This window comes from Hemitrygon akajei, chromosome 10 (assembly GCF_048418815.1).
Source record: "Hemitrygon akajei chromosome 10, sHemAka1.3, whole genome shotgun sequence".
NCBI classification, from domain to species: Eukaryota; Metazoa; Chordata; class Chondrichthyes; order Myliobatiformes; family Dasyatidae; genus Hemitrygon; species Hemitrygon akajei.
In genome coordinates this window covers 19,526,831-19,541,932 of record NC_133133.1, presented here as the reverse complement: position 1 = coordinate 19,541,932, position 15,102 = coordinate 19,526,831, and the positions used below count along the sequence as shown (strand labels likewise).

General features: G+C 43.0%; 1 protein-coding gene across 5 annotated transcripts in view; it reads left to right on the top strand.

Moving 5' to 3' along the window:
• The window catches only part of tmem255a (transmembrane protein 255A), a 104,850-nt gene that overhangs the window by 52,047 nt on the left and 37,701 nt on the right, over nucleotides 1–15,102 (top strand). For all 5 annotated transcript variants that reach the window (XM_073057870.1, XM_073057869.1, XM_073057874.1 and 2 more), the window contains one exon: nucleotides 11,445–11,525. In XM_073057870.1, the coding sequence (XP_072913971.1) occupies nucleotides 11,445–11,525 (81 nt within the window). The remainder of the gene's footprint in view (nucleotides 1–11,444; nucleotides 11,526–15,102) is intronic.

Sequence of the window (15,102 nt, the reverse complement as noted above, 5' to 3'; positions counted from 1 at the left end):
GAAAGCAAGTTACAAACTGATCCATTTTATTTTATCGAGATACAACATGGAATAGGCCCCCCTGGCCTGTCAAGCCCCAGCACCCAGCAACCCCCAATTTAACCCTAGCCTAATCACAGGACAATTTACAATTAACCCCTACTAACCATTACGTGTAGGAGGAAACCTTTGTGGTCATGGGGAAAATGAACAAACCCCTTATAGACATTGAACCCGAATCACTGAAACTCTAAAGCATTGTGCTAACCATTACACCACTGAGCCTCCCCTAGGATTAGGATTATGATTTTCATTTCTCTGTTTCCTCTATTCACATCCCAGTCAATGAGTGCATGATCCAAATCCCCTCAAACAATAGTTACTCATTCATATTTTACTCATTTTGCTTTCCTTTTCTCTCCCCATCTTTTCTAGCAATCCTTGCTAGCAACAGACTGTACTTGAGAATAATGCTGAAATACAAACTGAAAATGCTATCAATACTCAACATGTCAGGCAGCATCTATGGAGAGAGACAGAGTTACATTTCAGGCCGATTGCTCTTCATCATTACTGGGAGTGGTTCTGATGAAAGTTGAAGTATAGTATTACTGGAGTGACCTGCAGACTCTTGCTTCAGAGGCCTGGTTCAACTGTGTTGATGTTGCAGGATTTTGGTGCATTGAACTGTAGCCCCCTGGTAAGCCTCAGGCTCGCTCAGCTCGCTTCTGTCTAGGGCAGGGGTCGGCAACCTTTACCACTGAAAGAGCCATTTGGACCCGTTTCCCACAGAAAAGAAAACACTGGGAGCCACAAAACCCGTTTGACATTTAAAATGAAATAACACTGCGTACAACGTTTTTTTTTGCCTTTATGCTATGTATAAACAAACTATAATGTGTTGCATTTATGAAATCGATGAACTCCTGCAGAGAAAACGAAATTACATTTCTGCATGCAACAAAAACATTTTGAACTCTGAAAAAAAGACGTTGGGTTGAAGGTTACTTTTAAGTAAAATAACCAATGTCTATTTGACTCCTTCTTGTATTTATGAAAAACGCCGAACTTAAATTGTCCGCCAGCAGCAAACCAAAAATAACGTCAGCCAGCTGTCAACCTGAAAAATAAAAGGACTATTTCACTGAACAATGAAGAAATATGAATATACGTAAAATAATAGGCAACTAAAATATTTATCATACTTGGTTAATGGGATTTCTGCTCCTGGACCTCAGCGCACAGCGTCTGCACATCAGGGCTGTATGACGTCACCTTCATCTTTACACAGGATCGCAAGCTGTCATCTGTGAGGCGTGCGCGATGTTTGTTTTTAATAAAGTTCATGTTGGAGAACACCTGCTCACATACATATGTGGATCCAAAGATCGACAGGACTCCAAGCGCATACTTTTTAATGTTTACATAAATGTCGGGGATAGCATTCCATGTTTCGAACACAAGTTTGTCCGGTTTGGGGAGGTTTTCAATATCACTCCATTTGTGATTCTGAGCGAGAACGGCTTTCTGACGGGCAACATCTTCAAGGTCTGCTGTCAAGCGTCTAAACTTGGACACCCATAAGTCTTTGTCGGCTATGTCGGCCAGTTCCATCTCAAGATCAGGTTGACTCACACCTGCCAATGCAGTTGTATTCAGTAGGGATGGATCGATGCTTAGGGGAGTGACCGGGAAGGATAATGTGTTTTTATTCCTCTCTGAACTCACAGAAGCGTTTCCCAAACGATGTTTACATTGCGATGATTGCAGAATGCAAATACTCCGAATTTGTCATGTCGTGAGCTTGTTTGAAGTCTCTCAAATTGGGGAAGTGAGACAATGTGCCTTTCTGTAAATCTCTGGCAAGCACTGTCAACTTGCGCTCGAATGCCAAAACATCCTCCAACATGTGCAGGGTTGTGCGTCCTTTCCCCTGAAGAGCTGTGTTCAGCGTGTTCAGGTGCGCTGTCACGTCTACCATGAAGTGTAGCTTTTCCAGCCACTCTGGCTGTTCCAGCTCAGGAAAGGTGAGCACTTTGCTGCCCAGGAAAGTTTTCACTTCTTCCAGACACGCGACAAAGCGTTTCAGCACCTCCCCTCTGGACAGCCACCGGACTTTGTTGTGCAGCAGGAGATCAGAATATGCGGTTTCCAGCTCGTCCAGTAACAAACAGAATTGACGGTGATTTAAACTTTTTGCCATTATTTTATTGACAATCTGAATGACAACATCCATTACTTCTGTGCATTCCGGAGGAAATGTTTGAGCACACAGTGCCTCTTGGTGCAAGATGCAGTGAAAAGTCAGCAGCTTTCTGTCCAGCGACTTCTGCAGTAAAGCCACAAAGCCCTTGTGTGCTCCTGTCATACTTGGTGCCCCATCAGTAGCTACTGACACCAGGTGGGTGGTCTTTATTCCTTTGGCTCTTAAACAATTCAAGACAGCCTCACAGATGTCCTGCCCCCGTGTTTGGCCTTTTAGAGGTATCAACTCAATCATTTCTTCCTGTGGCCCGGCAGAGTTTACATACTGGCAGAACAGCGCTATTTGTTCAATATCACCTTTGTCTTTAGACTCGTCACAGGCAATCGAGTAGGCCACAGCTGAATTGATGTCTTTAATTTGCTGTCTTGTGATGTCTTCTGCCATTTTTATGGTTCTGTCTTTGACAGTCTTTGCAGAAAGGGGCATATCTCTGATTTTCTGCACAATTTCACACTTGTTTTTAAAGTCCGTGAATAGATGTTCTGAAATCTTAATGAAAGATACTTTTATATATTCATCATCTGTAAACTGCTTCCCGTGCCTGACTATTTCCTGAGCGGCAACAAAACTAGCATATGTAGTTGATTTTCCAGACTTCATCCACTTCTTGAAATGATTTTTGCTCAGATCAACCTTCCGCATCAGTTCCGAAACGGCTTTTTCTCTCTCATCTCCATCCGGATATTTTTGAGCAAAGGCTGCGTGTTTATTCTGGAAATGTCTTGCGACATTTGACTTTTTGTTGTTTGCTAGTTTCTCATTGCATATTAAGCATACCGGTAAACCAGTCTCGTTAGCAGTGAAAGCAAACGAATCTGCCCACGTATCATTAAATGTTCTGTTTTCTTCAGTCACTTTTCTTTTTTTAGAATTCTCCACAGTTAGCCTACCTTGGATCGAAAAATTAAAGAAATCGCGCACTGGCGGGTGTCAGGCATTGGCAGTGGTGACGTATATTAATAGCAACAAAAAACACGTTTTATTTAGATTGTACAAGATCACCATAATCTTCAAATTTAGAATTACATTTCAAAAACTAACAAACTAACATAAAATACATTTTAATTAAATACTCATCATTTATTTTCCAAAGCCACAGGGAGCCACATGCGGCTCCGGAGCCGCGGGTTGCCGACCTATGGTCTAGGGGGAGCAGCCTTCGGCCCCGCCAAACTGGGCAATCAGCTTGTGTGGATGCTGTGTGATGTCCCCACCACGCCCAATAACAGACAGTACACCATATGCGATTAAATGATTACACTTTATAGATCTTACTGGAGCTATGTACTTAATAGAGATACAATATAAAAGGAAAAGTAAAAGGCGCCAACTTATCAAAGTCCAACCACTTCGTGCACAACCATTGGAGCTCAGTTAACCAAGTCTTCTTGCCGCCATTCGATCCCCTCCAACCTCCTCGACCCGCCGCCTGGGTCCAACAACGGTGGTCGACCAGATGCTCCACACAAATCTGTCCCCGTCTCCTCTCCTCACCGAAAACCCTGGGCCTGGGACCCCCGCTTGGGGTCCGTTCCGTCACTCAGCTTGCAACATCGCGTCTTCTCCCCCTAACCCCCTCGCGTCGTCTCCCCCTAAGTCCACCCAGCACTAGCTTACAGACCCACAAGAAAGAATAACCTCTATCCCAATTTGTTAACAAACGAATACAATTCCCGCTATCAGTAATTATAACCCAAACAAACTGCGAGAGAAAGCACTCCCTCATCAGTTAGCATAACAAAGAAGCATTTTTACTTCTAACAAACAAAGAAGCCATTTTGATTAACACACGCAGTAACATAAAGGAAGAAGAAATCCCCTTACAGAACTATGAGAAGCCAATGTGTTAATGGTTAGTTGGGTATAATTGGGTGGTTCAGACTCAGTGGGCTGGAAGTGCTTGTTACCATGCTGAGTCTGCAAATAAAATTAAATATCACTATCAGTACTGCTGAATCAAGACTGGCCCCGAAACCTGAAAACATTTGGGGGACCGTTTATAGACGTGAATGCCGTTTTCTTTTGTTCATCAGAAGATCAGCCATTGCTGAGAAATTTGAGGACTCACCTGGACAGAGCTTGTTAAAAACTGATAAATTAATAAAGGAATTTCTGGAGAAGTCTTGGGTAGTGATGTCTCTTATCTAAAGAGGGAAAAAGTATAGAAAATTGTTGGTAAAGTTACTCCAGAATTGGATTAATGTTTGATAAAACTACAAAATTAAGTTTGGATGTATAACATTAAGTTCACTAGCTGAAGTTTTAAACATTTCCATTAGCATGTAATATATGTTCGGTTTAATGTTGTAAGCATTATTATTTTGGGATAAATGAAAGCAAAGTGGGAGAAGGTATAAATACCAGTCGGGCAGATTGGTGTGTTATGCTACAATTCTCTGACGTTCTGTACATCTGTTTCATAACCCTGTGATGAGGCAGCTGGCAAATTTATGCACTAATAACACGATTGTTTGCCTCTGCTCTGACTGGGGCAATCATTTATCCGTGCACTGTACTGAAACCGTTTCAAATAACAAGCCATATATTTATTATCATGCAGAATGTACATTGCTTCCAGCTTTCATATTTTCACATTTTCTGTTTGATTCAAAGTTCAAAGTCAGTTATTTTCAAAGTAACATAAACTGTATGTCACCGTTTCCTTGCGGGCATACTCAATAAATCCATAATAGAATAATAACTAAAATGGAATCAATGAAAGACCACTCCAACCTGGGCTTTCATCCAGTCTGCAAAAGACAATGAACTATGCAAGTACAAAAAGAAGGAAATAATAATAATAATAATAATAATAATAATAATAATAATAATAATAATAATAATAATAATAAATAATAAGCAATAAATATAGAGAGCATGAAATGAAGAGTCCTTGAAAGTGAGTCCATAGGTTGTGGGAAATTTCAATGATGGAGCAGGTGAAGTTGAGTGAAGTTCAATAGTTCCTTTAATATATGCAATATACAATCTGAAATTCGTGTTCTTTGCAGACATACACAAAAACAGTGCCCCAAAGAATGAGTGACAGTAAACACTTTAAAACCCCAAAGCCCCCCCTACTCCCCTCTCCAACGCACAAGCAGCAGCAATGACCCCCTCCTCCCCCGATTACTTCAGCAAAAGAATCAGCACCCTCCACCCACCAAACAATGGCAAAGTCCCCAAGAAAGAACATGGTCTGCAGAACAACATAAAATAATCATACACCCAACAATTCGACATGCCACAGGCTCTCTCTCTCCCTAATAAAGGGGCAGAGAGGTATCCCCTTTTACAGCGAGAGGGGAGACAAACAAAGACAAACAATTCGCTGATTCTGGTGTTAAAAATCTGCCATGTTGCTTTTTCTCTGAGTTCTCCGACTTGAGAATCGGCAACAAACTCTTCACCACCAACGAGAGAAAGAGAGAGCGCGATTCACTGAGTACAGAGCCCCCGACTGCTGATCCAATGTTCCCGATGTTTCGTTTTCTCCCGTGATGCTTCATTCGATGGCACCGGCGTAGAATCAACTCGACCCCAGGGCCACAAACCCCAAACGTGTTCTTGCCTTCTAGGCCGCGTCCTTGGGATATTGATAAACGGCCAGTCGATGAGCCCCGGGAAAAGGTCACACTGCCACAAAGAACCAAAGATTGAGTGTAACTCTAGGTCAGGGTCTTCGACAGAACCACTTCCACGTTGAAAAGGAAAAGAGACATAGAAAAGTTACCCCCTTTGGTTCAAGAGTCTGATGGTTGAGGGGTAATAACTGTTTCTGAACCTGGTGTTGTGAGTCCTAAAGCTCCTGTACCTTCCTCCTGATAGCAACAGTGAGAAGAGAGCATGACCAGGGTGGTGGGGGTCCCTAATGATGGATGCTGCTTTCACATAGAAACATAGAAAACCTACGGCACAATACAGGCCCTTTGGCCCACAGAGTTGTGCCGAACATGACCTTCCCTACCTTAGAAATTACTAGGCTTACCCGTAGCCCTCTATTTTTCTAAGCTCCATGTACCTATCCAAAAGTCTCTTAAAAGATCCTGTCGTATCCGCCTCCACCGCCTTTACCAACCTGCAGCTGCATTTCATTCTGAGCGACACGTGTTTGAAAATACATTGCTAGTTGATTTACTGGCACTTTTCTCATCCATACCTCGAATGCGTTCAGCTATGACACAACTCACAGTTGTTCTATTTTAAGATTAAGATTGAAGATTAGCTTTATTTGTCACATGTACAATGAAACATAACGTAGAGTAAAATGCATCCTTTGTGCAAAGACCAACACAGTCTGAGGATGTGCTGGGGACAGCACGGAAGTGCTGTCAATGTGTCATCCCCACATCTTACTAACACTAACCCAATCACAAACGAGAAAATCTGCAGGTGCTGGAAATCCAAGCAACACGCGCAAAATGCTGGAGAAACTCAGCAGGTCAGGCAGCATCTGTGGAAATGAGTACGGTCGACGCTTCGGGCCGACGTCCTTCAGCAGGACTGGAGAAAAAAAGATGAGTAGAGTTAAAAGGTGGGGGGAGGGGAGAGAGAAACACAAGGTGATAGGTGAAACTGGGAGGGGGAGGGGTGAAATAGGGAGCTGGGAAGTTGATGGGTGAAAGAGATACAGGGCTGGAGAATGGGGTCTGATAGAAGACGACAGAGGGCCACGGAAGAAAGGAAAGGGGGAGGAGCACCAGAGGAAGGAAATAAGGTGAGAGAGAGAAAGGGGATGGGGAATGGTGAGGTGGGGCAATACCAGAAGTTTGAGAAATCAATGTTCATGCCATCAGGTTGGAGGCTACCCAGATGGAATATAAGGTGTTGTTCCTCCAACCGGAGTGTGGCCTCATCACAACAGGAGAGGAGGCCATGGATCGACATTTTGGAATGGGAATACTACTCGTCATCTTTTTTTCTCCAGTCCTTCCGAAGAGATTCGGCCTAAAACGTTGACTGTACTTTTTTCCATAGACGCTGCCTGGCCTGCTGAGTTCCTCCAGCATTTTGTGAGTGTAGCACTAACCCATATGTCTTTGGAATGCAGAAGGAAACCAGACTACCCGGATGAAACCCACGAGGTCATGGGGGGAAGCGTTCAAACTCCCGACAGACAGGAGCAGGAATTGAACTCCAATCGGTGATCATTGCCATTGTCAAGCGTTACATTAACCGTTACAATGCCCAAAGTCTTGCATTATCTGAAAAGGTAGTGGGATGATCAGTGATTGGTTCAGTGGGTTTAAGAACAGCTGTCTACCTGCCAGACCCTTGAATCAGAACTGTCATTCAATTAGACTGTAGCTGATGTTTGTATAATTTATCTGCCGAGGTTCTATAATCCTTAACACCTCTTTCTCACAAATAATTTTCAATTAACACTCCGGCATCTCAGTTTGAGAGAGAGTGAGACTTGCAAAGAAATGCTTCCTGACTCCACTGAACAGCCTTCCTTCAATTTTAAGTTCATGACCCTAAATTGAATTGAACTGAGGAATCAATGTTAAACTACTCAATTTTAATACAGCACTGTGCAAAAGTCTTAGGCATATATATATATTTAGTTAGGATGCCGAAGACTTTTGCACAGTACGTTATGGTGGTTAAAATAGGAAGGTGGTTGGGAAACAGAAATAAGAGTACTTAACTTTGCATTAGCTCAGTAGTATTAAGTATTATTTGGTAACTGAGAAGACACAATATGCAGTACTGTGTAAAAGTCTTAGGAACTGGAACTATGTATATGTAACTATGACTTCTGTACAGTATTGTAGAGTCCTAAATCATACTAAATTAACATTCTGTCTGGAATAGATGTACTGATGCTGTTGGAAGGTTTGTCTGTGAAAGTGGTTTTGTAGAATAATAGACCATAAAATGCAGAACAGTACAGCACAGAGCAGGCCCTTCTGCCCATCATGTCTGTGTTGATCATGATGCCAAATTAAATTTAACCCATCTGCCTACGCATGATCCATATCCCTCCATCCCCGGCATATGTCCGAATTTCTGCCTACACGCTTCGTCATTTGTAAAATTTTATTTTCAAAGGTACAGCCCAGTAACAGGTCCTGTCAGCCCAACAAGCCCGTGACACCCAGATACAGCCATCCAATCGATTAACCTCCTAACTCATTGGACTGTGGGAGGAAACAGCAGCACCCAGAGGAAACCCACATGGTCACAGGGAGAACGTACAAACTCCTTACAGACACTGGTGGGAACTGAACCTGGGTTGCTGGTGGTGTAAGAACATTACGCTAACTGCCGCGCTACACTACCGTAAATATTTCTACCCGGCGTGTAATACAATGATAGCTGTACATAACGGCATGCTAACAAGGGATTGCTAGGTAGGAAAAATAGGAATTATAAATACCAACCTATAATTAACAAACCCAGCTGTGAAAGGAGGAGGATTGGTCATGGGGCTAGCAAACCCATGCCGTAAAAACCCAGAGCTACAGACTCACCAACAGAAGCTCCAAAGACCTCATCCCTGGGAGTGGAAGGAACTTCGGAGATGGGCTATATCCAGGGTCAACTTGAAAGACTGACCCAGGTCAGAGGACTCTGGTGAGCTGCTATCTGCAGCCTTTGCCCCAGTATGGGTAATGGGGTTAACTAGATAACAGCTATAAATAGCAAGCAGATGGTGTCAGCAAATTCAAGGTGACGGCTCGCTCAAAAACTGGTGCAAACATGAGAAAACTACTGATGAAAATAGTAAATAAGAGGAAATCTGCACTGCTGGAAATTCAAACAACAACACACACAAAATGCTGGTGGAACACAGCAGGCCAGGCAGCATCTATAGGGAGAAGCGCTGTTGATGTTTCGGGCCGAGACCCTTCGTCAGGACTCGGTTAGTCCTGATGAAAGGTTTCGGCCCGAAAGGTCAACAGCGCTTCTCCCTATAGATGCTGCCTGGCCTGCTGTGTTCCACCAGCATTTTGTGGATGAAAATAGTAGTTTTTCTATCAGCCCCTAAACCTGTAAAATAAATAACTCTGAAAACCCAAAGGAGATCCGAGCTTTCGAGCAGCTGGTTTATTTTCTAAGGAATTTTGAGGCATATTTCATTCTGAACTTCTCATTTTTTTTGTTTCGGCAGTCTGCTGTGCGTCTTAGTGTTCGAGTAGAATTTATAGTTTCAAGAATCAAAAATCTGCATCATTCAACATATATATTTACAGGTGTGAGGAATTTCCTGAGCTATGTTGGCGCGACTAGCAGGCAAAAACAATATTCAACAATTATAAAGAATTATATAAAATTAAAGTAAGAAGTTACAGTACAGAATAAAACGTGAATAAATACACAAATACCTTGCATGTATTTGCTAATATATATTAATATAGGTATTAGTAAAAGGGGATCATTGATTGATTGATCAATTAATTACTTTCGGTAACTATATTATAAACTCCTGTCACTCATTAAAAAAAAAGTTTGATTACAAATATTTTTGCACTTGGGGGTGGTTTGATGTTCTTGTTGCCATTTGGCCGATTTGAATTTTTTTGTATGTGAGAGGTTGATGTTTTTCTTTGAATGGCTTCCTTGGTTTTCTTTGTTTCGTGGCTGTCTGGAGAAGGTGAATCTCAGAGTTGTATACTGCATACATACTTTGTTAATAATCATACCTTGAAATAAAGCCAACGTTCCCTCTAATTTTTCTTTAGAGCTGTGCAAACCAACCGTTGCCCTGAGCAGGAAATTTTTACACAGCTTGAACACTGTGCAGCTCTTTAAAAATCTTTTTTTAAATAAGCATCCTATGAATATTTAGAATGAAAATTGAAGAATCACACACTTGTAATATTATATATTAATTGAAGGGTATAATGAAAGAGTGTAACAAAGAAAATCTTTCAAGTTTCAGAAACTCTTTTTAGTTGCGTCCATTTTCAGCTGCGTGGCAACAAAGGCTATGTGTGTAGCAACATTTCAGCTACTGCACGGTCGCACACCCATGCACCTTAGAGGGAACAGTGAATACAGCAGATGATTTGTAGCCTCTTGACACTGGACTGATAGCTAAATAGTGTTCCTACAATTCAGTTGTGACCATAGGTATAAGTTATAGAATGGTACTTGGTGTGCTCACACACGTGCCAAACCTTAGCCACTTTGAATGTTTATCATCAGTATGTGCTATGTCGTATGACGTAGGCGATCATGGTCTTTTGACTATGACTGTTCTTGGCAAATATTTCTATAGAAGTGGTTTGCCATTGCCTTCCTCTGGGTAGTGCCTTTACACGATGTGTGACCCCAGCCATTACCAATACTCTTCAGAGATTGTCTGCCTGGCATCTGTGGTCGCATAACCGGGACTTGTGATCTGCACCATCTGCTCATACGACCATCGACCACCTGCTCCCGTGGCTTCACGTGACCCTGATCAGTGGCGGGGGGGGGAGGGCTAAGCAGGTGCTAAACTTTGCCCAAGGGTAACCTGCAGATTAGCAGAGGGAAGGAGTGCCTTACACCTCCTTTGGTAGAGACGTATCTCCCCCCACCACCCAAAATGTTTATATGCTGCATAATTGCAGTCTTAATGAAAAGGGAAAGTAAAACAATTTTTATGCTTCCAACAGATGCATCACATGCATCCATCTAAAAGAGTAGTCTCAGTATTGATCTATTTCTCCTCCCTGTCTGTCAATGCGCAGAGGAAATCTCAGGTCTGACCATAAGACATAGGAGCAGAATTAGACCATTTGGCCCATCGAGTCTGCTATACCATTCCAACTTGGCTGCTTTATAGTTCCTCTCAACCCCTTTTTCCTGCCTTTTCTCCATAACCATTGACGCCCTTACTAATCAAACACCTATCAACCTCTGCTTTAACTATATCCAGTGACTTGGTCTCCACAGCCTTTTGTGGTAATGAATTCCACCAATTCACCACCCTCTGGTTAAAGAAATTCTGTACTGATCTGTATGTGCACAAACCACAAGTGCTCCAAAGTTCTGGGCACTTCTCCCAACTGCAAATGGTTGGCTTGAAGAGAGAAATCTCTTGTGGCCCAGTATAGACATGACACACCACAAAGTTCAGTGGAATATTTAAATTTAAGTATATTTGTTTTAAGAAATGGACTCAAATGTTATTGGGTACAAACTTGTCTGTTTTAAGTGCAGAGATGTGCTTCGAAGTTTGACATGGTAATGCTGTCTTCCACTGCAGGACATCAGACCTTTCCATGCCGGGAGATGCCAGTATTATTCCAGTGGAACTCCATACCCTTCCGACGATTATAATGCAGAGGTATGTCTTCCAGCACTGGCTCGGCAATATTACTGAGGGTTGTGATCATTTTGCATAGCTATGCTTGTCTCTTCCTGCAGTTCCCACACAGCAAACCCGGGCATTCACCATCATGCACCCGGACTGCTTTCATTTCGTTTTGTTTCCTCATATGTTTTTCAGCACACAGAGCGGTGGAGATGATTGTCCTCCATGAGGACTCTGCTGTCGGTGAAAAGAATTGTGTTGAGGCAGATAGTGAGGAAGGGAGACTCCAGGCTGATCATTGCATGCAGCTCTGGTCATCGCTTTGTCCTCCTGCTACCACTTTTGCTTCCACAGCGACTGACACACTGATGCAGTAACCATCACCTCCCCGATACTGAAAATGCTGGCATGGATAGAAGTCTGAAACCTTATCCAGACCAGTCCAGATGTGAGTACAGTCCCCTGAATGTAGGCAACTCTCAGCTACCTGCTGAGTTAGCAAGCAGTTCACCTCAGGAGCACAAAGGAATGGAGGAGGCACAAGAGACTGCAGATGCAATCTGGATCAGCACACAAAAAGCTGAAGGCACATGTCAAGTCAGGCAACATCTAATGAGGGAAATGGACAGTCAATGTTTCGGGTCGAGACCTGGGCGGTCTAAATCAGGGGTTTCCAACCTTTTTTATGCCATGGATCAATACCAATAAGCAAGAGGTCCCGTGGACCCCAGGTTAGGAACCCCTGGTCTTGAATGAAGAGCCTCAACCAAAATATTTTCTGTCCATTTCCCTCCATAGATGCTGATTGACCCACTGAGTTCCTCCAGGTACTTTTTGTGTTGCAGTAGATAATGTCCTTGAATTTATCTTTGACCTCTCCCTCTCCCTGACCTTTCCCTCCACATTCAACTTTCTATTTGTAGGTGCTTCATTGTTACTGTCATCTCCCCTCTACATTACTCTCTTGACAGAAAAACAATTCCATGATTTGATGATCTCACTATCCACATCTTCAGAACCCACCTTCCAACCCCATTTCCTGCTCCGTACTTACCAGGAAATTATTATTTTAATGATTCAGAGATACAGCACAATAACAAGTCCTTTTGGTCCAACAGGCTTGCCCTACACAATTACACCCATGTGACCAACAAGCCTACTAACACGTACGTTTATGGAATGTGGAAGGAACTCACATGGTCACAAAGAGAACATACAGACTCCTCACAGGACTGTGGCGGAATTGAACCCAGGTTACTGGCACTGTAATAGCGTTAATTAACTGCTGTGCTATCACATACCCGCAAAATATTTCAAGACACATCCCGTTCCCTAGAAGCTCCTCTGTTCACCACAATCCGAAGTCAAAGTAAATTTATTATCAACTTGCATATGTGTCACCATATACTACCCTGAGATTCATTTTCTTCTAGACGTTCACAGTAGAACAATCAAAGAGAAACAAAGGTCTGACATACAACCAATGTGTAAATGATGATCTGTGCAGAAACAATAATAATGATAAATAAATAAGGAAATAATTAATTTCTGAGAGTATGAGTTGCAGTGTCCTTGAAATTGAGCCTGTAGGTTGTGCAGTCAGTTTAGAGTTGAGGTGAGTGAAGTTATCCACGCTGGTTCAGGAGTCTGATGGCTGAAGGGTAATAGCTGTTCCTGATCCTGGTGGTGTGGGATGTAAATGCTCCTGTATCTCCTTCTCGATGGCAACAGCATGAAGAGAGCATGACCTGGATGGTGGAGTCCTTGATGATGAATGCTGCTCTTTGTAGATGTGTCCAGTGGTGTCCACCTGACTCTTTGATCCACACACACTTATGTCACGTTGTGATCCTGTTGGCATGTGGACAGACATTGTAGAAAGAGGTATGAAGAGTGGCAGTGATAGTCCTGTCAATCCAGCGAGGTAATCGGAAGTGGAAGGTGGTACTCGACCACCTCTTCATACTCGACTTGAGAAGAGTGTCATGTTCTCCTCAGGAGAGGTCTGTTGGTAGGTTCTGAAGAGGTTGTAGAGGCTGATCCGGGATCTACATATTCCAGTGCAGTGCAGGCAAGAGTAAGTGGTGACTGTGGCTGGTGGTTGAGTTTTTTGGCGGCTCAGTCCCTCCTTTCGCGGCTCCACATTCAGTGTGGCGCAATGGAGGTAGGCACTGGTATAGGCAGTGGTTTCTGAATGGGAAAAATGATGGCAGGAACCAGTGAGGCAGCTACGTTGCTGCTCACAGGGAGTGAAGGGTAACATGAATAGCTCTTCCGCAGAAGCTGAGAGATGCAGAAATGGAGTGGGAAGCATTACACACAAAATGCTGCAGGCCAGGCAGCATCTAAGTACAGTTGACATTTCAGACCGAGACCCTTTGGAAGGACTCAGTGGAGTGGGGAAAATGGATTTATCCAAAGCCAGACTTGTGACTGGACGATTGAAAAGGGGAGTAAAGTAGCTACGAGGAAGAGTTAAGAAGGGACACGATTCTTGATGGGAAAAGATGGGATAGGATAGACTGAACATGAAGATTTGAGAGAAAGAAAACAAACCACCAGTAATGTATTTGGATGCAGAGTAGCTTAAAAATTCGCATAGATTCAGCATGCTATGTAAAACTTTGGCAAAATTCTGTAGATGCACAGTGGGACTGGTTGCATCACAGCATGGCATGGGAACACCAACGCCCAGAAACAGAAGAGTCTACAGAAAATGGTGGATACAGCCCAGTCCATCACGAGCAAAGCTCTCCACCCAATGAGCACATCTACAAGGAGAGCTACTACAAGAAAGCAGCACCCATCATCAAGGACTCACACCATCCATGGCCATGCTCTCTTCTCACTGCTGTTATCGGGCAGGAGGTACAGGAGCCTCGGGACCCATACCACCAGGTCCAGGAACCTACAACCATCTGGCTCCTGATCCAGCGTGGATAACTTCACTCACCTCAGCTCTGAACTAATTCCACAATCTGTGGACCCACTTTCAAGGACTCTACAGCTCGTGTTCTCAGTATTTTTTTTATTTGCACAATTTGTCTTATTTGCTCATTGGCTGTTTGTCAGTCTTTGTTATTTATAGATTTTCATAAATTCTATTTTTCAGTTTATGCCTCAAGAAGTTGAATCACAAGGTACTATGTGCTAACATACTTTGATGTACTTTGGTAATAAATTTACTTTGACTTTTGACTTTGATTTTTGTAAATATCCACGTATTGCAAAAGGACTCGACACCCTCAGATGAACAGCGTGAAAGTGAAAGAACTTGCAGGATTTGAAATATAATATTTCAAATCCCCAAGTTTAGCACTCAGAGTCATAATGAATGTGCTGCTAAAGCTTTTTTGGTTTTGAAGAGGCATTGTTTCAATGTATTGATGTTTTCAGCCATCATAGGAAAAACTTAGCACATCACAGTACATCATAGGCAGGACAGCAGCGTAGCGATTAGCCCAAAGCTTTACCCCAAATGTCTGCTGTAAGGTCAGGGTTCGACTCACAACACCGTCTGTAAGGAGTTTGTACCTTCTCCCCGTGACTCCATGGATTTCCTTCAGGTGTTCCGGGTTCCTCCCACATTACCGTGAGGTTAACGAGTTGT